Source organism: Copidosoma floridanum, unplaced genomic scaffold (assembly GCF_036245765.1).
Source record: "Copidosoma floridanum isolate Cflo_tuat_1 unplaced genomic scaffold, Cflo_Japanese_pri ptg000035l, whole genome shotgun sequence".
NCBI classification, from domain to species: Eukaryota; Metazoa; Arthropoda; class Insecta; order Hymenoptera; family Encyrtidae; genus Copidosoma; species Copidosoma floridanum.
The window spans coordinates 4,977,024-4,999,614 of NW_028321912.1; the positions used below are offsets into that span (position 1 = coordinate 4,977,024).

General features: G+C 33.8%; 1 protein-coding gene across 1 annotated transcript; it reads left to right on the plus strand.

Moving 5' to 3' along the window:
- The first annotated feature begins 1,237 nt into the window (after positions 1–1,237).
- LOC149373231 (heat shock protein 26-like) lies at positions 1,238–10,910 on the plus strand. The gene is made up of 2 exons (XM_089597789.1): positions 1,238–1,387; positions 10,644–10,910. The coding sequence occupies exons 1-2, from the start codon at positions 1,238–1,240 to the stop codon at positions 10,908–10,910; spliced, it is 417 nt and encodes a 138-aa protein (XP_089453915.1).
- Positions 10,911–22,591: the final 11,681 nt, after the last annotated feature.

The following is a 22,591-nucleotide window of genomic DNA, read 5'->3' on the forward strand; positions in this document are numbered from 1 at the left end:
CTGGAAAACTGCTTTTTCGCTCGAGGAAGTACCAGCCTTCCAAAACCACCCGAGGGCGGAAAAAATGGTTCTTAGTTGTTTTCATAAAAAACAGTATACATTTAAGTTCTTAGTGAAACTTTCACAATATTGTATTAGAAAATACAAGAAAATCTTTTTCGGTAGGCACTTTTCGAATTACACGAGGGAAATAGTTTAATTTTGTAATTTAAAACTTTGATTGAACTTATTTTCACTGAAACGTCAAAGTGTCTCTTATAAGTGTACCTCATATGTCTTACAAAATACAAATTGCTACGTGAGTTGGATGAAATGAAAAACTTTTAGCAGCTGTTTGCATCACCATAATAAGTTTTATTCGTATTTTTCAACTACTGTTGTTTCCATGTTAAGTAATATATTAAAATGTAATAGTTGTAAAATATAAAGAAAATATACAACGTTGAGGGTAATTTTTTCCTCAAGTGATAGTGTAAACAGAATTAATGTTAAAAAAAAGTATTGATGTCTTGATATTTGATAATAACTTTACGAAGTTGAAAAAAAAAAAAGATTGAATAGTTTTTACTGTTTTAAGTAATCAATTTTGCTAATGACGTATATATATATATATATATGTACGAGCACTACAAGTAGATACATGTATACGCGGGAAAGCAATCAGCATCTGCGTATTTTATTTCGGATTTTCGTGTTATACGTAGCTTTAGAGTATAAAAAAGTGCACCAGGAGCTGCTCCCTGATGTAAATGTGGTTCAAAAAAACGCATGGGCCTCATTGTCATCAAACATTTAAACACGGAGGAAAAATAGCCTCCAAGTCCTATGCTGTGCGTGTACATTCGTTGACTTTTCCGTGCCATGTTGTATTTTTTACCCCCTCCAGTGGCCCATATTACACCCCAATACCGTCAACTATTCTATGCTACTGACGCAAGTAATCACTACCGTCAGAGAAATGATAAAGATGCTTCCGACGCTAGAGACACCTGATGAACTGAGCTGACGGCAACTTAGCTCTTAGCTCATTACTACGAGCACTTAGCTCATTTTGTCCCTCACCGTGCGCAGTTGATAGCCAACGTAGCAACTGAGTAGTGAACGACTACAGTATTTAGTCTGTAACACTTATTAACTGCAGTTTTATCTTAGACACTGTTACATAAGCATCGAATGCGCTAGTACATCGGCATATTTACCTTAACTCACAACACACATTAAAAAAATATCTTTAAAAATGCCTTTATACCCTTGTATTGGTGGTAAAATTCCCATAGTACACTGTGGCCATAGCCATTCGGCTGATCCGTCCACTGTTGCCGAACCAAGCCTGCTACATTTAACTTTTGATAACAAGGATTTCGAGGACCGAATCAGCAACCTCAAAGTAAGAACAGAGTAGTGCTTCCTTACTATGTTTGAAATATAATTTATAACTACGTTACACAAGGATTTTTTTGTAGGACTCAATCGTATTACATGTTGATTGTAAGCCGTTTCTTCGAGATGAAATAACTTTGAAAGTAAGAATTTCTGTTTTTGACTTTTTTTTCTTTAGTAAAGTACTTAGTATTTATTACGGTTAATCTCATCTTTTAAAAGGTGGCTCATCACACCTGCACTACCTATTTTACGTGACATCAGACTATATCACATCTAAAAATATAGCGTGATGAAGTTGCTAAAGTCCAAGTAACATGTGTCTTTTCATAAAAAGTCACCTTGTTTATAAAATACTATACAATATTACAATGTTGATACAAGGTTACTTTGAAAATTTACATTTTTTTTATATACTTATGAAGCTCATGATTTACTTTTCAGTACCTAATTTTATAACGGGAGTTAAAGTATAACTTGGATGATATTGTATCAAATGTTATTTAGAGTAAAAGACCTTTTATAACAGACCACATTAAAAAATAAATTTTTAAGTGATTCATTTTCAAAAATTACCTTGAAACATATTTTGGAATTTTGTGAGATGATTCAGTTAATATTTAAGTGTGATTCCTAAAAGTTTCATGCATACTAAAAAGTATTTAGATTTTGTGATGAGCCACTTTAAGAAAGAAAATGAATATTTCTAGTTAGTAGCTTTTAAACTTTTTGTTGCAAAAAGTATGTCTATTAATAGACTAAAGTATGGAGTATACTAAAAATTTACATTTATTTATTTTGAAAACATAAAAAAGTTATAATGACAACGTTTCTAAGGTATAAAAAATCTTTTTTTTTTTTTTAAGCCCTTGTACAAATAAGAAAATAACAGATTCAAGCCCTGCGTCACTAATAACTATCTATAAGGTAACAAAATTTATTGAAACAAATAAAAAAAATTTAAACACGAAACACATATTATATTTTACCAAATATTACGTTGTACGGATATGTACCATATTGATTAGAGATCAGTGTTTCACCCAAAAATTTTGTTCTAATGACAAAACAAAATAAAAAAATACAAATAGAACTGAGACTCAAGAACAAACAAAAAATTATATTTTTCTATATTAAGGCACGACTGGTACTTAGAAGAAAAAAGTGTAAGTTGTTGTGTATAGGAGATTTAGGAAACAGGTGCTAGGTGGTATAATGGTGTACTAAACATATGAATATTCATGTAGTAGATATATTTATAATAACCAATAATGGCACAGTGGTAGAGTTGCAGTCCTGTCGATCATCGATGTTGAGCAGCATTTGGTGCAGTTAGTACCTGGATGTGTGACCATTCAAGTCTTTCCGTTCCGCCTCTGCTGTTTGCTTCGTCGGTTGATTGACTGTTTATCTGTCCCTTTGATATCGTGAGCGGGAGGTGTGCCAAATTTCTGCCCCGTTGTCTAAGTCTGCAGCTTGGACACCAGTTTAGAAATGAGGCAGATACACTGGGCTATTCTGAATCAGGTTTTTCCTACGGGAGATTTCCCGTGTTTTTCCTGATCCACATGACAAACGTCATGAGCAAATGCGGAGCAGTTGTTAGGGCCCTAATCCTTCCAATCTCATCCCAATTCCTTCTCAATCCCAAGTGCTGAGTGCCCTTAGTCGTACCTCTCTACAAGATAGCCGGACATAAAGCACCATAAAAAAAAAAAAAAAAAAAAACAAAGATATGTTTATAATATTACATAAAATTGTATACAAGCATTAAACTTGTAGGCCAGGGACAACGCACACTAGTTTGTCTTGCCATTCGACTCTTCACTCTCTTTTCCTTCTCCCTACTAGTGAAAGAAAAATTGCATAATTGCTGAAACTCGAAAATACTAGACGAAAAACATATGATCGTATCGTTGAGACATATACGATTAATAAACCGTCCAAGGCAACCGCCAATTATTGTCGGAATATTGTTTCAAAAATTTCTTAAGTTTAAAAAATAAGTTTTTTAACAATATCTCGAACCATGGACTTTTTTGAAATATGACAAATGCAGAAAATCAAGCTTGCAAAAACAACTAGACAATGCCGCCTAAATTTCCGAAATTGGTTAATTTGTTAATCCTTGAAGTTAAAAAAAATCTTCGAAATACGGCATTTTTTAAACTGATGATAACTAATATTCCTTTCATCCAAACGGTACCAATACAAGTGTTAATCGTGTGTCTTTATGGTGTTAAAAAACTATTCGAATTTCAATTTGATCGCTTTTATAGTTTTTGAAAAAAGGCAATGGTTAATTAAAATTGTCTCTTTGTGAATAGACTGTCATTTTTTTTCGTCATCTCAAAATGGTAATCCGAACGGGATTCTCTTCTTCGAGATTTGTTTTATATGGTATAATGTGTACCTTAAAAATTTTTGCAAAATAAATTGTTCAAAAATACGTTAAAAAAACAGACACTTTTAAGCGTTATAAATATGTGAAATAATTTTCTCATTGTTTATCGTACAGCTCCGTGAGTAGATTTAATTTTAAGCTGTAACTTGTTCACAAATAGAAAAAAAAAGTTGTCTGAAGGTAAAAAAAAAAAAAATTTTTTTTTTGTAATAGACGACCATTTCTTAAAAAAACAATATTGTTCACCCAAACTTTCACAGTTATTAATTATTAGTTAATCTAGTTAATGTGCAAATTATAACACTCACTTATCAAACCATTGTTTCGTACGGACTTTGGAAATCACAATGTTTTTTGTCTAAGGTCGATTATTGACGTGTGATGACATTACAGACCAGACTCAACTGCGTATTGACACTTTCTAAATGGTTTGAGTATAGTTTTGATCTTTAAAAAATTCATAAAAATAGAGCAATAAATAAACTTAAAGTTTTATAAAAGTACGCTAGTTTTTTTACTTTAATTTAGTAAGATCCGCTAGGTGACGTGGAAGTAAAATCGAACCTACTTGCAATTCGTCGTGTTAACCCACTGGTGGCGCCCTCCTAATGGATCTTATAGGAACCCGAACCTGTAGACAGGTATCAGTTTAAAGTTGTTGCGGGAATATTGGTATGTAATTACTCATAATAGCCTACGCTCCCGCGACAACTTTAAACTGATACCTGTCCACAGGTTCGGGTTCCTATAAGATCCATTAGGGGGGCGCCACTAGTGGGTTAACACGACGAATAAAATGATGTAAGTCTGGTTATTATACTTTCGGGCCAAGTACTAGATATCGTAGCCCATCCTGAGCCCATCATCGGCAGTGCATGAAGCATAGAGCTGTGAGTCGTGCCGCTGGATATACCGACTACCAACAGCACTGTTTTCTAATGGAAAGCGACTTACATCAAACTCCATATAAATCTTGGAATTTGGAACTTTATTTCCGTTCTTCTAATCAACCTGGTACCACCAGAGAAAACTGTGGTACATCAGCAAGCCAGAAAAAAGACCCTCGAGAAGTTCAGGCAGCTACAACGGCCTCCTTTTAAAGTCCTTAGTGGTTCGTCTTTACGGCATAATCATAGTATAGAGAAGGTATTTACCAGGCCCACTTTCCTAACTAACGATGAGTGGTTAGTTATCTGGAAAATGACCCGAAAATGAGACATCCTTCGGTCAGCGGCGTACTTCCCTCTAACACGATCTGTGTACGCAGAGACTCCAAAAGTTAGAGTCAAGCTACCCAAAGCCAGCTCTCCGTCATCAAGAGTAATATTAAGAAATGGCTAGAAGTATCACTACTGGCCCTTTTTCAGGGACATCATAAGTATTGACGTTTTCTAACTAACAATCATTCTCGTCGATTCTTTTTAAGGCCATCTAACGGTAAACTGCCTTGCCAACAAATACATCTTTACTACCATTTCCGGCAACGATTCGTCCACTAAAGGACTACGTAAAGCCAGTACACTATTACACCACATCAGTCATTCACTAGCAGACGTTACAAGCGGAGTTGTTCGTCGCAAGGCTGGGAATCCCCTTGAACAGCGATCCTATATTACCCTCTTGACTCTAAGCATTCAACCAGGAATCACCGATCCTCTCCAAGACCTGCGCTGGAAGTACCTAACAGCTATGAAGGAAAAATAAACTTGAGCTAACAGGACAGTCTCCAATGGGCAAGCGTAACAAACGAATCTTCCCACCTTAGATCACCAAGACAACTGAGTCTGAGAAAAAAGAACGTGCCTTAAACACCAATGTCTCCAGCGTCATACCAGGAAACATTGGGAAAGAGCTCTTCAACTAGCTTTAACGCTTCAGATGTTGTAGTTTTCCTCTTAATCAGTCTGGTGCTACTACAACAGCAGACCAGAGAAGGTATTCGGGCCATCAGATTTTCTGGAAACTTGAGTCAAGGAAGAGTTTTGCTCACTGGTCTTTTTTAGGGCCATTGGACGTCAAACTACCTTGCCAACAAATATGTTATGACTTATCAAAATTAATAAAAAATAGCCATTAGGGCTCAAAAGAGTTTTTACAATACCTATAGTCACAAGAAGGCTAATTGGAAAGAAAACTTCAAATACTTCAAATGTAAACAATTTTAGGCGTCAAGATTCTAATGCAGTTCATTTATCGAGATTAAAACAGCAGCATCAAAGTTGATAAACAAAGAATCCATAACCTGAGAAATCAGCTTTTTGTTGTGACCCTTACAGTAATCACTTCAACCTTCTAGATTTCTAAATAGGTAGAATAATATGTATTTGAATTCGTTGTGGTGATAAATAATAAAAATATGAAGCTCCTGGACTTTGTTCATCTGGTAACGAAGTTGTTAGGTTAGAAAAAACAGTTTTTTAATTATATATTTTTGTCAGTTTTAATTCTTTACAGTTTTAACAAAAAGCTTTTTTTATTATAACATGATAAGCATGGCGAAAAGGTGTAAATCAACGGCTCTTTAGGGTCAACAATTATCCGAGTATGCGACTCTTTCGTGCGTTACCCCTTGCAAAGTTCCTGTTAGACAACTAAATCATCCATCCTACTGAATACTGTTTACAGGGCACAGCAATTGTCTTAAGTACACCCCAGGTATTATCAAAATTAATGGAAAGATATTTTTCCAATAAACCATCTAACTAACTGTTTTAACCATTTGATGTTGTTGTTATTGACATTAAATATAATCTTCTTACTAATACAAAATGTCAATAAACCGACTGTGAAGTTTGTAATAATACTCCAAAGTCGCACTTTAAAAAATTAATTAACACCAAACTAATGACTTTTTGTAAATTTACAGATAGCTTTTTGTTTAACAATTTTTTACTGTTATTGACAATAAAAATTGGATTTGTAAGTGTCCATTCCATAGGAAATGTGATAAAAAAGAGACTAGCCGTCGTAAAATGCCAAACGGAGATACAAATGAAAAACCGGCGTTTATTAACAAATTTTTATAAAAATTAATGAAGCCAACTTGTAATTTAGACAAAACTGTTTTTCTTGTTCTGCTGGGAAAATTCTGTGTTACGTCGGTGCAACGTATTATTTGAGCCTAAGCTTTCGCTCAATAGCTCGGGATTCACACTGGGCGCGTAGGTGGGACACGGGGTAAAAAGGGTAATTCAGCTTAAAGACGCGTTACTCAAAAAGGGGTACAATTGCTTTCACGCGACTAAGACTGACTGCTGTGCAATATTCCGATGCACTTGCTCGCGGCTTTCTTTTGTCAAGAGCGGTGTATACCTCGTTCACGATCTAAAAACTGTTAACACCGTCACGAGTAAGGATATTGTACGTTATTTGACCTTGACACACTAATATCACGGTAGGTATTTGCCTTAATCCGATCGTTTGTTGTTATTCTGATAGGATTATTACCACGGAGGGCAACGGATTGTCCGTGGCTAATTTGCTATTACCGGTGACCGAAAGGTGCCAATACTGTGGCGAGTAGTGGCGTTCGCGAAAAACACTTTATACTTCCCGGTGATCCGTGGGTATTAATATGGGATTCGCCCAAACAAAACACTTTATACTTCCCGGTGATCCGAGGGTATCAATACTATGGCATTCGCGCAAACAAAACACTTTATACTTCCCGGTGATCCACGGGTGCCAATATTATAGCGAGTAATGGCGTTCGCGCAACAAAAACACTTTACACTTCCCGGTGATCCATGGGTATGAATACGACGCTCGCGCAAACAAAAACCTTTATACTTCCCGGTGATCCACGGGTACCAATACTATGGCGAGTAATGGTATTCGCGCAAAAGGAAACACTTGATCAAAAGAAAGAATATGATATTTGGTCCCTTACTTTTATTTAAATGTGAAAGTTGCTACAGACGTTGAACCAGCGTGGATGTAAGTCGCTCTCGAAGAAGATCGAGTGGCAGTAGAGACGGACTCTGGCAACCAGTTGATCGTTCGAGGGTGGTAGCGAAATTCGACTGTGTCCTCGCTTTGCAGAAGACTGGGTTGTAGCAGAGTCGGGCTCTCACTACTCAGTCTACTTCGAAGGGTACCGTCGAATTTCGCGTGCCGAACTGAATTGCTTTACCTCGCTTCGCAGTAGACTGGGTTGTAGCAGAGGCGGACTCTTACTACTCAGTCCACTTTGAAGGGCTATCTTCGAGCCGAGTCGAGTCGAGTCAAACTCTGAACTACGAACTGCAAACTGATTTTCCTCTGGGCCTACGGGCCTTTTTATTGCGAGAAGCGGACCTCGGTCACGCGCTGGCTCAAAAAAGGAAAACTTGCCGGGGGAAAATTTTGAAGAAAAGACAATAGCCGAAAATCTAATTGGCTAGAACTGCTCTAGTTCAGCCACTCAGAAATTGGCACATCCCATATCCAGCTTGTTCTCCTCTGTGCGTAAAGAGAAGGGAAGGTGATTCACTTACTCATGCCCTTCCTTTCTCTTTTACATCAAAAGTTGACAGAATTTCAAAATATTTTAATCTTAACATTACGACCAGGTATTGTTAATATTTACTAATGCTACACATTGGTTGTTCGTTCAGCTAAGTTCATTGCAAAAAGAGCGGTGAAAATCGCTTAACAATTCGGTTGATGCTAGGGTGAACAAACGATTGGTGAGTTGTTAGTTAATACTACTACTAAAGCGCCAAAACGGTGGCTGCGGCCGTACTAACTTATAATTAGCGGTGGTATTTATAATAAATGTAAAAACAATAATAATAATAATAATAATCGTAATAATAATAATATTAATAATAATCATAATAATGATAATAAGAATAGCAGTTGCTAGAATACTAGTGCTTTGCTTGTTGTGAGTTAACATAATTTGTTTTACCAGTAGTTTGAATGTTTATAATGTTACGAAAATAATGCGGAATTTTGGTATAATTTTGGTAATCATGTTCTTCTGCTGCTAGTAGTTGAAGAGGGAGTCGTCTCGTGGTACCCTGGGAAATCAGGACTCTGTTACCCCTATTGGAGGCAGGCATACGGACTCTCTCTCCGATTCAAGAAAAAGGGAAGGGTTATTTTCCGTTTTTCCTTTACATTCGGGAAAAGGTGTTAGCAATCAACTAGATTACAAATTAGACTATTGCTGTATGTTTATGAAATTATTAATTCGATGAAAAAAATGGTTACTCTGTAAATTATGAGTTTGCTAACTTGAATAATAAAAATCGGATAGTTCTTTGAAGGTTACTAAAGTTGTGTACCAAATTTGTTATAGTTAATATGTAATGTAGTTGTTTGCTAGTAGTGTAGTACGTACTGGTTGTTTGTGATGATTCTGACTTGTACTAATATTTTCGCTTATTTCTATGCATTAATTCTAAGCTATCCTAATGTTCAACCTTATGTTTATCTAACATTATATCTGAATTTAATATTTCAGTTTAACTGTTCCCAGTTAAACTTTTGTATCTATGGTTGTAGAAAAATATTTTATTTTGCATTTCCGGTCAGCGTGGGCCAGCGTGCATGTAAGTGAGTCATGCATGGTCGTAGTACTTTAGCTACTAGCATTCTTGTAGGTGATTCACCTCTTTGCAGATGCACATTAGCCCCTGAGTTTTGTATTTTAAAATCAGCACGGAAAGATTTGAAGCAAAAGGAAAAAAAATTAATATGGATACACCGATGTTACATCTGTAAGGAAATGACCAACTTTTCTCTACTGGAAAACGAAGAATTAAAAAATCATTTGGTCCAAGAACTAAAATGGCAGCCATTTTAATATAGTACTTTCGGTGGACAAAAAAAACAGTTTTTTAGCTATAACTTTATCATGTGATAATTCAGAGGTTTGCTTTTAAATTCAAAGTTCCAGATATAATTAAAGTACAACTTATTTTACTGATCATGTTCGTCCAGGATGATATCCAAACAACAAAAACTGCTAAAAAATCTCAAAAACATAATTTTTTCCAATCTAACTTTTTTTTTATCAATTTACAAAAAAAAAAAACAAAAAATGAAGACGATGTTGGAGTACAATTTTTGATATTTAACATATTTAGTTACGACATCTAATTAAAGCTCTAGATCGCAAACACGTCCGAAAACTCACAAAATTATCGTTTTCCACTGTCTAACTAACTCGTTTTACAAAGTTGCTGTAAAACTCATTGACCTATGAAAAATATTACTTTTTTGTAATTAAAATTTTTGTATATAGGATAAAATTATTTCCATACATAACCAAAACTGTTAAAATAATAGGTTGTATAAAATATGTATGGTTGACGCTTGAGGCAAAGCTGAATTGTGTTCTAAGACTTGCCTCTCTTCGTCCCGTAGAATGTACAAATTTTTTTACTAACTCCTGCACTAAAACATACCAATATTTGTCACAGTAAGGTTATAACAGTAAGATACTCCTTGATATCAGTCGTGCCTAGTATAAAAAAATACAGTTTTTGCATGAATTTAGCCACTTGTTTTAAGGACTAATACGATTTAACATGCTAAGTCACTACTATATGTACTATAAACCAAAGGAAGAATTGTACATTTTGTATAAATTGTTAAAACAAATAAATATATAAATAAATGAGGCCAATGTAAGGATGAAGCAAAACTATTGTCTCTAAACTTCTGAATAGATTCTGCATAAGATTAAATTTTGCCGACCCTCCAAGAACTAACCGCGTCATATGCTGCTTATCTTCACTAATGGACAAAGCTGCAACTCAACCACTATGCTACCATGATGGCGTATCACATATAGAAAATATACAAACTAATATCTTTATATTTTTAGCAAAAAACAATACACTATACTATAAATTTGTTTAAATTATAGGTGGTTGATAGGTATATTACAATCGAGGGACAACACAAGGAGCCGCAAGTCGAGCTTGACCATAGTTCCTTGAATTTATCTAAACAGTACTTAATTTCTGAGAAATACGATCTTGAAAACGTTCATGCAAAAATCAGTTTGGACCACATCTTGACCATAGAAGTTCCTGAAAAAAACATGTCCGAAGTTAAAGAAGACAATGTTTTTACCATGGAACATATTAACGAGCCAGTTCTTGAACAGACAAAAGAAGAAATTAAGGAATAAAAAAAATGAAGAAATAGATTGCACGATTATCTACAAAAAGTTAGGAATAAGTATATTAACATTGCATGTAAAAGACATTGTTAAATAACATTGTAAAAATGTATTCAACACTTCCAGGGTAACTGTCAAATCGTGGCAAAAACCATTCTCTATAAACCTGTTAACTGCATCCAAGAGACGAAACCAAATGATTTTTACAGTAAAAAAAGGAAACCGTTATACAAATAAGAAATATGCGAAAGCTAACATGATCATATGTATTTAATTTTGAAAGCAAATATATTGATTTAAAAACTGAGATAAGAAACTAATTTTACTGTAAAAAATTAAGTTTACTCCTTGATGGCTTTTACTTTACTTTTAACTTGGTTACGTTTGACTACACAATTGTCATACCATGTACTGCAATTTAAAACAATTTAATGCAAACTATTTTGACCCATAGTTGTGAGATTACGTTTTTCGTGGAGAAAATTATTGGAAGTGCATCCTAGTTATTAATAATTTATAATGAAATTTTGTCCTAGACATTGACTGCATGGTGAAAATCTATAAATGTAGTTAAAAAATTATTGTTAAATTTCATCCTAGTTAGTTCCCAATTCATTATTAAAAAAGAATACAAATACTACACTAGCTTACTGGTTATAAAAATTACCAACAGTATTTTGAAAACGTAGCAATACGTTAGACTTCCTATGTAATGAAAATCGTGAGTATACTTGTTTACTTTAATATACGTCATTGAAAATGATAACAACATTTCAAATTTGAATAAAAATACGTTGCTGCCTTTATCGGTCAAAATAAGGTATGAATCCCTGTAGGGTTTCAATAAGTTCAATAATTTGTGTATGTTCTCTTTAAAAAGGCATACATTACTATCAACAATGCCACCAATCTATAAGACACTGAGTACGGTTTTATCAAAGGACGGTTGTGACAGTGGTCATAGTAACGAAGCTGTAAGTAATAATGGGAGCCAGCAGGGCATTGGTTAACCTTAGCGTGATACTAGCAATATCATAAACCTTGGAAAAGTGACGAGTAAAAATTCTTATAAGATTTATTTTCATGATTGTGGTCATACGTGTATAGGTAGAACAATTGGTGTTTTTTGAGGTAATACGTTCAATATAACTAGTCAAATAGCCTTGAATATTTGTCTGTAGGTTACTTTGTATTTCTGTAATGATTTTGTTTGCGAGGGAGTGCGCTGGATATGGTTGTGACCCTTGGTACGGTTAGGACGGGGTTCACATATGACATTCTCCTCTTTTAGTGATTTTGATAGAACGTATTTATTTATTTATTTCGTATTTTAACTTAACAACAACAACGGATATATATATATAGAAATGTTTTATTAGATTTTTTGATTGATTGCACTACAAACACATACAACTATAGTCTTAGATTTCATCTCTTATGATAAATTGATATGAAATTATGTTAATAGAATATAACTCTGTTATATGTTAGATAATACTAGCAGTAAAAGTAATTTCAAACCATTTTAATACATTTCTTTACTTGTCACAACTGTCCCCAGTAGGTAAGTGGGAGCAACCTTTTAAATGACCATTTAATAACCATGGCAGTCCTAGTGGCTAATTTGGAAAGTTTCTTCTTGCTAATATATAAAGCAAAGTCACTGGAACCGTTGTAATGACTAACCGCGAAAACTACTGAACCGATCTTGCTGAAATTTTGCATACTAATTCTTGACATTTCCTTAATAGTTTTAGTACAGTTTTTATCATGAAAAAATTAATACCAATAGCAATAAACAAGCTCAAAGTTTTGTAAAAATGAGCTACTTTTTTACTTACATTCAGTAATATCCGCTATGTGGCGTAGAAGTGAAATCAAAGCTACCTGCAATAGTAATAAGTGAGTCTGGTAATAATACCTTTGAGCCAAGTATCAGATACCACAGCCTATCATCGGCAGTGCATGAAGCATAGAGCTGGGTATCTCAGCTGCTTAGAACATTGTTCTCTAATGGACAAGCAAATTACGCCGAACTCCATCCCAAACCACCACAATTGATAGGTGCTACTAATAAAAAGTTGTTCTAAATGCTAATGCTTCTGGAAAAATACTAGAAGACGTGTCGAGCCACAGTACCATCTTTTCTATCATTTGATAGTTTCATGGCCACTCTTCCATCGGTCCAGTGGCTACTAGAGCAGATATGGTTACATACGGTAAGCCAGGAAAAACAACCCTGAAGAGTTCAGGCAGCCACATCGGCTACCTCCTCAGTGGTCGTCCCGACAGCATACCTACAGAGAAGGTATTCTCCAGGCCCACTTTCCCGACTAACTATAAGCAGTTGATTATCCGGGGAACAACCTGAAAACGAGATATTCTTTTGCCACCGGCGTAACTTCCTTCAGCGTGGCACTTAACTCTAACTTAACTCTAAGCATTCAATCAGAAATCCCCGATGCTGTCCAAGGTCTGTGCAGGGTGGACCTAGCAGCTTTGAAGGAAAAATAAGCTTGGGTAAATGGGACAGTCTTCAATGGGCAAGTATCACAAATTCAATGCTGGAAACTTGAGTAAAAAAATTCAGTATATCAGCTGGAGTTTTTACTTTATCACCTTTTCTATTGTGAGAAATTATGGTTAATAACTAATTATTAAGCTGTTTAAATCCAAAATAAGAAAAAGAGTCCCGAAGCTGATACTTTGAGGAATCAATCGAGCTAAATTCAATACAGGCCGTTGCAAACTAAGAGAGAAAAGTTACTTTTCCTCATCATAAAAGAGTAAGTCAGTGTGCATAATCTGAAATGTAACTTTTTTCAAAAAGTCATGCATTGAATTATCTAAAATAATAAATATTATAGTCCTTAACATACACAAAATTTTAGCGTGAACTATTGGAAAATCGTAGCAACAACCGAAAAAAAGTCCTCTCGAAAAATCGGCATAATACAGTTTGTAGCCAACAGAGGTACATTTTCAAATGTATTTTTCTTAATCTTTTTTTACTCTATAAGAACCTAAAACGCCGTTTGTTTTTACGATTAAAAAGTATTTCAAACATCAATAACAGAAAACACTTCCTGCATGCATGCTCCAGAAGCTTTAAGCAAGTGTTCAAAATAAAAAAGTAACTTGTTGCGCCTTCTTTCTTGTATTGTTGAATAAAAAAAAAATTATAGATCTATTTAAAAATGAAACACGTTAATCCAGAAGTAATTTTTCGTACAAACAAAATTTGGGGGATTCATACTATCTTATAAATGCAATTTGTAGTGATTTTTCCATAAAATAACGTGTTGAAGTGCAATTTTTTAAACTAAATGTGTGAAAAAAGGGTACAGTTGAACAATTTGTTATTTTTTGGCTATTTCAAGTATGCGCTCAACATTTGAATAATATCTATCAAAAAAACCTGAGTGATGAACGTTCTAAAAAGACATTTACTGGCATGTAATACGATGCAATTGAAGAAAGAGGTACTATAGGATGGTAGGTCCTAATTTTTCACATACAATTACATTTTAGGTATTAAGTATGGAGTAGGAGTAAGTGTGTGAGCGTATGTAAAAGTTGTGAGCGTAATGTAAGAAATATAATTATAGCGTAGACAGTAGGAAGTTGTTTTGAAACCATCGGAAGATTCGATGAAACTACAAAGTTTTAAACTTGCCAGCCTACATATTCTAAGAACGAAGTTCTTTACTTCTAGTACTGGGGGGGGGGGGGGCTGGAATTTTAAAAACGACAGATTTGATGAAACGAAAGTCGCTTAGTAGAAGTCTCTTCCTCCTAGAAAAAGGTTTTTTCTTAATAATAAATTTAAAAAAACAAAAAATTTAATTAGCATTAATATAGTTATGCCGATTAAATCGAATGAGGCACGTTATTACGCATTAAATATTAGTATTTCATGAATTTAATGCATAAAATACCGACCGTTTTTTTTAAACCTGATGTTTCTTTGGCATTAAAATAATGCTAATAATTACTGCTATAAATAAATTATTTGATAAATATATAAATAATTTAAATCAACATATACAATAGGGTTGCAAAACGTACCAATGGTTTTTAAGGGCGCTTATTTCGAATTCGACAGAAAAATTATGTTACAATATCAAATAATTATATAAATACAGTAATTTATTGAACCAATAATATAAAAAATAACTAAAAAATAAAATCAAAAGAAGGAAATAACATCAGAAAAAAAATTAAAAAATAATAAAATCATATGAAAAAAGGAATAAAATAAGATTAAAAATAAAAATACAGGAAATACAATTTTTTAAAATAATAAAAACGTAATGCTTAAAAAAAAAAAATTTAAGGAAAAAAAAAAACGAGAGAAAGTATGAAAAAAACAGTGAAATAAAATTAAAAAAGACATGAAAAAATACTATGGATATAAAAGATAAGATTAAAAAAAATAATAATAAACAAAAAGTAAAGGAAATACAAAAAATGATAAAAAAAGGTTACGAAATGAATTATGAAAAAATAAAGATATGAAATCTTACTAATATGTAAAGCAAAGTCGCTAAAACCGTTGTAATCGCTAACCACGAAAACTACTGAACCGATTTTGCTGAAATTTTGCACACTGATTCATGGTACTTCCTAGATGGTTTTGTATAGTTTTCAACTTGAATAATTTGATAACAATAGCAATTAATGAGCTCAAAGTTTTGCAAGAATACGCCAGCTTTTCACTTTAGTTCAGTCAAATCCGCTAGTGGGCGTTGACATAAAATCAAAGCTACTTGCAACAGAATCAAATAAGTGTGGTTATAATACGCCGGAGCGGTGCAGTCAGAGAATCGTTGGCTACAAATGTAGACTAGAGAAAACAGCTCTGAGGAGCACGGGTAGCCACAATAGACTGATAGAATTAGATTTCACACCATTGAAAAAAAAATTAATTAGTCCGTCAGTAAAATTGATTAGGCCGTCAGTAGAATAATTTTCAAAAGTACCGTTTTTCCATGACTATTATTATTTTTATTAATGTGTCGATACGCGCAATCTCAATATTATTGAAAGCTACCTCCGATTAAAAAAAGAAACATCAATTTCTGATGCTTAGTTCCGGAGATATCGTTGGTTTTACAACGCGTAGTCATTTTAAACCTACACGCTCGAAAGTGCGCCGAGCGCTCAGCGAGGAAGTGGGCGTGTCCTAATTCGGTGGCTTGCCACACCACGCGCCGCCGACGGCCTCCTGCGAGAATCCCTGTTTTTCGATGCAATTTTAACAGTACTTCTAATTAAGATGTAATTATGAAATCTTAGCATGTTGAACACTAACTCTTGACGAAGAGCAGCGCGTTTGAAAAATGGCCGTAAGTGGTCTCAAAACTTTTTTAGAGCCATTTTTCGAAGGGACCATTTTTTCTTTAACACTTCCTTTCGACTACAAAAGGAACATTGTATCAAATTTTCAGCTCTTTATATCCAAATGGGACTGAGTTATGAATTTTTTAAAAAACGGCCAAATTTGCGGTTTTTTGCAATTTGAAAAAGAACTTTCCAATGAAATTAATTTAAACAAGGCTACTTTCGTGCGGCTTGGAAAGGCGCATCTTTTTTGAATTCAACTTTTTTTCCCATCTATTACTGTTTTTGATTTATTTGCGATTTAGGTGATTTTAGCACTTTTACCATTTTTTTTGGGAACTTTGCTGACAAATTCAGAGGTTCGTTTTTAGTTGCAGCAATTTTTACCACTTTTATCTCGCTAATCCAATTTTTTATTCGCTTATAGGAATTAATTTTTTGAAAAGTCTAATTCTATCAGTCTACAACGGCTACCTTCTTAGTCGTCACGTCCTCAACGCGCCTACCCACATGTTCCCGTCTAATGACGAGCGGTTGGTTATCCGAGGAACGAACCGAAGAGGAGATATCCTTGAACAGCAGCGTACCTCCCTCCATCACAGTCTCCATACATAGAGACACCCAGGGTAAGAATCAAGCTACCCGTAACTAGCTCTCCATCATCAGGAATAATAATAAGGAATAGACTGGAAGTTTCACCAATGGCGCTTTTTAGGGCCATTATAAGTATTTAAGTTCCCTACTTAACCATCAATTACATCGGTTCTTTTTAGGGGCCACCTAAGTGTAAACTACCTCGCCAACAAATACATTTTTATTACCATTTCCGGAAGCGATTCGTCGACTAAAAGACTATATTAACTAAAGACGGGCACTATTAAACCAAGTCAGCTATTCACTGGCAGACGTCACCTGCGGAGTTGTTCTTCGCAAGGCTGGAAAACCTGGTGACCGACGACTCTATATTACCCTCTCGACTCTATGCATTCAACCAGAAATCACTGATCCTCTCCAAGGTCTGCGCTGGGCAAACCTATAACAGGTTTGAAGGAAAAAAACTTGAGCCAACGGGACAGCCTCCACTGGACAAGTATCACTAACCAATCTCCCCATCTAAGATCACCAAAACAACTGAATCTGCAAATAAAAAAGGTGCTTTAGACACTAACGTCTTCGACGTTATACCGGGAGATGTTGGGAAAGAGCACTGCAACTAGCCCCAAAGCTTCGGACTTTGTAATTTTTCTCCCAATCAGTCTGGGTCTTCAACAGTAAGCCAGAGAAGATCACCCTGAGGTATCCAGGCAGTCACAATTGCTGTTAACTGCAGTCAAGAAAGAGTTAACTTAAGAAGCTCACTGGTCTTTTTTAGGGCCATCGGACGTCGAACTACCTTGCCAACAAATGTATTAAAATTAACAAAGTTGACTGAAAACAGCCTTTAGGTGCCACAAAAATTATAAGCATGCCAATTGTCGCAAAAGGGTATATTGGAGAGAAAACTTTAAATGTATCTAATAAATACAATTTTACTTAAGCGTCAAGAAACTGACGCAGAAAATTTATCGAGATTGGAACAGCAGCGTCAAAATCGACACATAAAGAATCCATTACGTGAGAGATCAGCTTTTTATTGTACCCTCACAGCAATCTCTTAAATTTTTAAAGATTCTACTTTAGATTTCTAAATAAGTTAAAATGTGTTTGCGTTTTTGTGGCAATAAAAAATGTAGGGTTTGAGGTCCAGGACTTTGTTGCTCTGGTAATAAAGTTGTGAGATAAGAGAAAAAAAATTTTTTTTAATATAAATTTTTTGGGAGTTCAAAATGCTAGCAGCTCTAAAAAATAGCCCTTTTAGTGAACTACACGGGAAAAACTGTAAATCAACGGCTCCTTATGAGCACCGATTATTTTATGGCATAAAGAACGCATGGTACTTTCCAGCATAATTATTTTTTTGAATTCTTACACCCTATTATTTGACTAAATAAACTATATAGATTCCGAAAAAATATGTTTTTAATAAGAAGATTTTTGTTCTGAGATGTGTCAGGAATATGTGCAAAATTTCTAACTGAAAACGTCTCACACTACATGTCAACACACTACGGTGTTATAATTAGTAAGTCTCGGGCGAAGCCGAGACGAGAGGCTGCTAGTATAAAATAAAATATTAAAAAAAAAATATTAAAAAAAAAAAATAAAAGAAACAAACCAGGCAACATAAATGGATCATGAGACCCAGGGTAACAACGAAGTTCTTTATTTATGAGATGAGTGTAAAGACGCACAATTATTTAGGCAACAAGGGGGTCGCAAGATCTATAGGAAGAGTGAAGCTCTATAAAAATGATACAATCACTGTATTGATGTAGTTTCACTAAAACAAAACTTTGAAAAATGAATAAAAAAAAATAAAAAAAATTATATGAATTAAAAAAAAAAAAAATTAAAGAAAAAGAAGTAATAAAATGGAGTATTAAAATACAAAGAAATGAAATTAAAAAAAAAATTAAAAAGTACAATAAAATTGAAAAAAAAACAATCAAATATAAAGAGGAATGTGAAAAATAAGATTAAATAGAGAAATAAAAAAAGATATCGCCTGTTGTATTTTATGTCATATTTTTTATCATTATTTTTTTATAATTCATTTTATAACATTTTATTTTTTTTTTTATTTCAATTTTCTAAATTGTATTGGGCCATAATATATGGTTTATAGTAGTTGAGTTACTGAATATTTAAATATTTATTAATACCCCACCTCACTAACGTAGGTATACTTATTCAAACGATAATTGCATCACCTTTGTACACAATATCGTTTTATAGAAGGTATATTAATATTTATATCTATATCATCGGCCATAAACATTTATAGCTGTATAACTTCATACTTGATTCCTATTTCCTAGTCAACTCGTACAGCCTAACGGTCCTACATTGAATCAAAAATTTCGTGCACACATATGTAGAAGGGTATTTTATTTATTGTATTTAGCAATTTTCATCCCGCTAAGTAGTATAATTTCCGAGGTCAACAAGAGAAGAGAAATAGCTAATTCGTTGAAAAAAGTGTTTTCCGCCTTCTAACCTAAAAATAGCACCTTCGCCGCTTAATTTTGGGTTCTCAGGCAAAAAAATAGTATATGAAACTCGTTCAAAAAGGCTTCTTTATGAACCTCGTTACGGCCCTCACCTTCGGCTCGTACCATAAATCTCTTAGTTTATGAATCGAATCCTTTGCAAACTCGTACGTTATATCTGCCCTGCTCCAAAACATATAATCAGCTCTATCGACAAGAGTATAAAAAAATAGCATATGCACCACGCTCAAAGGTTAAGGAATGTCCTAGATTTAACATTATCCACGTTTATTCACGTTCTATCTGCGACATTTTTAACCTCGCTCACTAGGTATGTAATATACTATTCTGCAACACGATACAGTATCCGTCGTTTAGACGTACGTCAGGAACATCCGTAGATAAGTTTAAAAAATAACATGGGGTACACACAATCTATATAATTCATTATTGATCTCATAAGAGATACCATAAACTCTTATTTTGATAAAAACTGCTGACACTAGATGATAAACTAAGTAGCACTCTGCACTCAAATTCATTTAAATACGCCTCATCCAAAAAATAATTCTAATATTCAGCACGTGTACATTTGATAAAAATTAATCATAGGTTTTTTATTTTTTGATTTAGAAAAGTTTATAGAGGTTTTACTAAAAATAAGAACAGTTATATTAATTCAACGCACTTACACATGACAAAAATTCAAGAAAATACATGTTCCCTTCCTAATAAATAGTGAAGATGATCTATAATTTTTACAGCAATAGAAAAATAAATTATTTTCTATTTTTCCTATCGGAAATACACCAGACTTTCAAAAACTTCCGAGGTAGGAAAACTCATAAGTATTATTATTCACTTATTTTTATAAAGTAATGCTAAATCTGTTTCCAAAAACTGTTTCTCATTAAAACCATTGTACTTTATAAACAATAGCATAGCTTTTACAAATTAACCAAATCTCTACTCAATTAAAAAAATAACATATTGTGTTATAAAAAGTCATATTTACTTTGAATAGCATCACCTCATTAATGGAAAAGACTTCAAACGCTTCAAAAAAATTTTCAGTCTTGCACTGATGAGCAAATAATAATAACTAATAAAGATATTCTCATTGAATTGCTTGTAACTTACAATTATCAGCTTCTAATACCCACACAATATAATAATTTTTTATCTTATATTTTTGTATGTATATCTGGGTGATTCTGCCGTAACTTGCTCAGATCGTGTCCAGTACTCGTATTCGCGTGCCGTAATGAAATTCAAAATTTTAAAAGCGTTAAATTATGTTAAATTTTGTCGACTTTACTTGACACATTATTTTATACCAATACAATGACCCCTTCATTAAGATTATCGATTATTTGGAGTCGAATTTTTTATTTCGATCCATCTCCGCAACTCAATTTCACTCATGAAAGCTTTCACCGGTAAACAATAAGGCTTATCCGCCATTTGGGTATTTAAGCATTATAATCTCTAGTTATCAGGAATAAAATTTGTACCCTGTTTACACCAAAAATCGACAAAGACGAGTGAGTTTTCAATGCATATATTTTGTCCGCATATTTGCACCATAATCGCGGTTTCAACAAAAATCAGCTAAAACGATTAACTTTTTGAATTGGAAATACTAAATAATAGTCGCTTTTTAAAGTACAAAAATAATATGAACAAATCCTTACGACAGTAGTCCCAGAAGTTGTTACCTCTTGCATAGCCAAACTCTTCTTTTTGCGTACAAACATTTTATTCCCTTCCGACGCCCATGGAACAACCACTCGGTGTGTTGTGCAGGTACGTAAACTACATTTTTTTATTTCATTTGAGGCTAGTAAATAAAGTATTGGTAGACAAGTCATTGTAATACGTCTATATGAGTCGTATGAGCAGTACAAACTTTTCATTCTAAACTTTTCCATTACGATCCTACCCCGCCTTAAAGTGCTGTTTTTTTCGTTTGAGAGCAGTCAATCTTTTAAACTTTTTTTTCATCGCTGTTTGGCTAAAAGGATAGACACGTATCTCGGGGTTTCGTCCAATTGGCCTTTTTTCGCCTCGTAAATGCAAAAACGGTTGTGCTGCTTCCAACGTTGGTAACCAAGTGGTGCACTCTATTATGTGGCTCTGTATGAGCTCAAATAAAAAAAAAAACATAGTACTAACGATTGAAACGAAAATCTTTAAATCTTATGCCCCCGATGAAAAGTTGTGGCAGTTTTATGAAAATTAGTGAATTTTGGCCAAAATCACAACATTAGCGATGTGTACGCTGTAATCAAAATAGCTGTAACTTTCAGATGGAGGCACTAAATCGACCAAATTTTTTTTTTAACGGATAGATCTTGATCCCAGCTTTCATTGGAGCTCAGTAAAAATACTCAAACTGTTGAAAAACTTAACGACGCGTGTTAGAAAGAAATACAATTTTTCGAAAATCGATAAAAATTGACTTCTATAACATTTTGTACAACTTTTCACCAGCCAATAACAATAACAAAATTTTGACAAAAACAACAAACATAGACTCCTACAGAAGCCCGCTTATGTACGTTAAAAGTTAATTAAGAAGAATTTTCGGGTAATTTCAAGCGCATTCTCCACTTACAACTTTGTAGGTATGATTAACCAACGGTTATTACCAAGATTAATGAAATTTGTATAATAATAGCACTACCAGGAGTTGATAATCAGTTAAGGACAACAATGGCTCTGTTACTTTTGATATTACGATTTTATTTTACAATAATAGAAATGACAAACACTTCACATAATTTGAGTGCTACACTAACAACTCACAGTGAGCAAAAAAAATCAATATAATATACTGTTTCGATTACAATTTACTTTAAGTATCGTGAGAAACTAATAAATTCAAATGTAGAATCTTTTATTCATGAGAACATCACACACCACTAACTTTTGCTAAAGACAACAACTTTCATTTTGTATTACTAGTAAGAGCTTGGTAATCAATATTTTTCGGTGGACGAAATTGAACTTTCAAAAGATAATACGAAATAGCAGTACCAATAATCTAGAAAAAGTAAAACAATGAGATTTTAGATTAATTTTCCACAGGAAAATTTTTTTTCATTAATTAGCAATAAGTTTATTGCACGATCGTTACTTAAAGTGCTTAAATTTTTTATTTTAAGTGATTTTATGAAAAAAAATAAAACTTCTTTTCGTAAACTAGTGTAGTGACTGTTTCCGAACATTATTTCTCGTTGTTACAATCGTACTTTA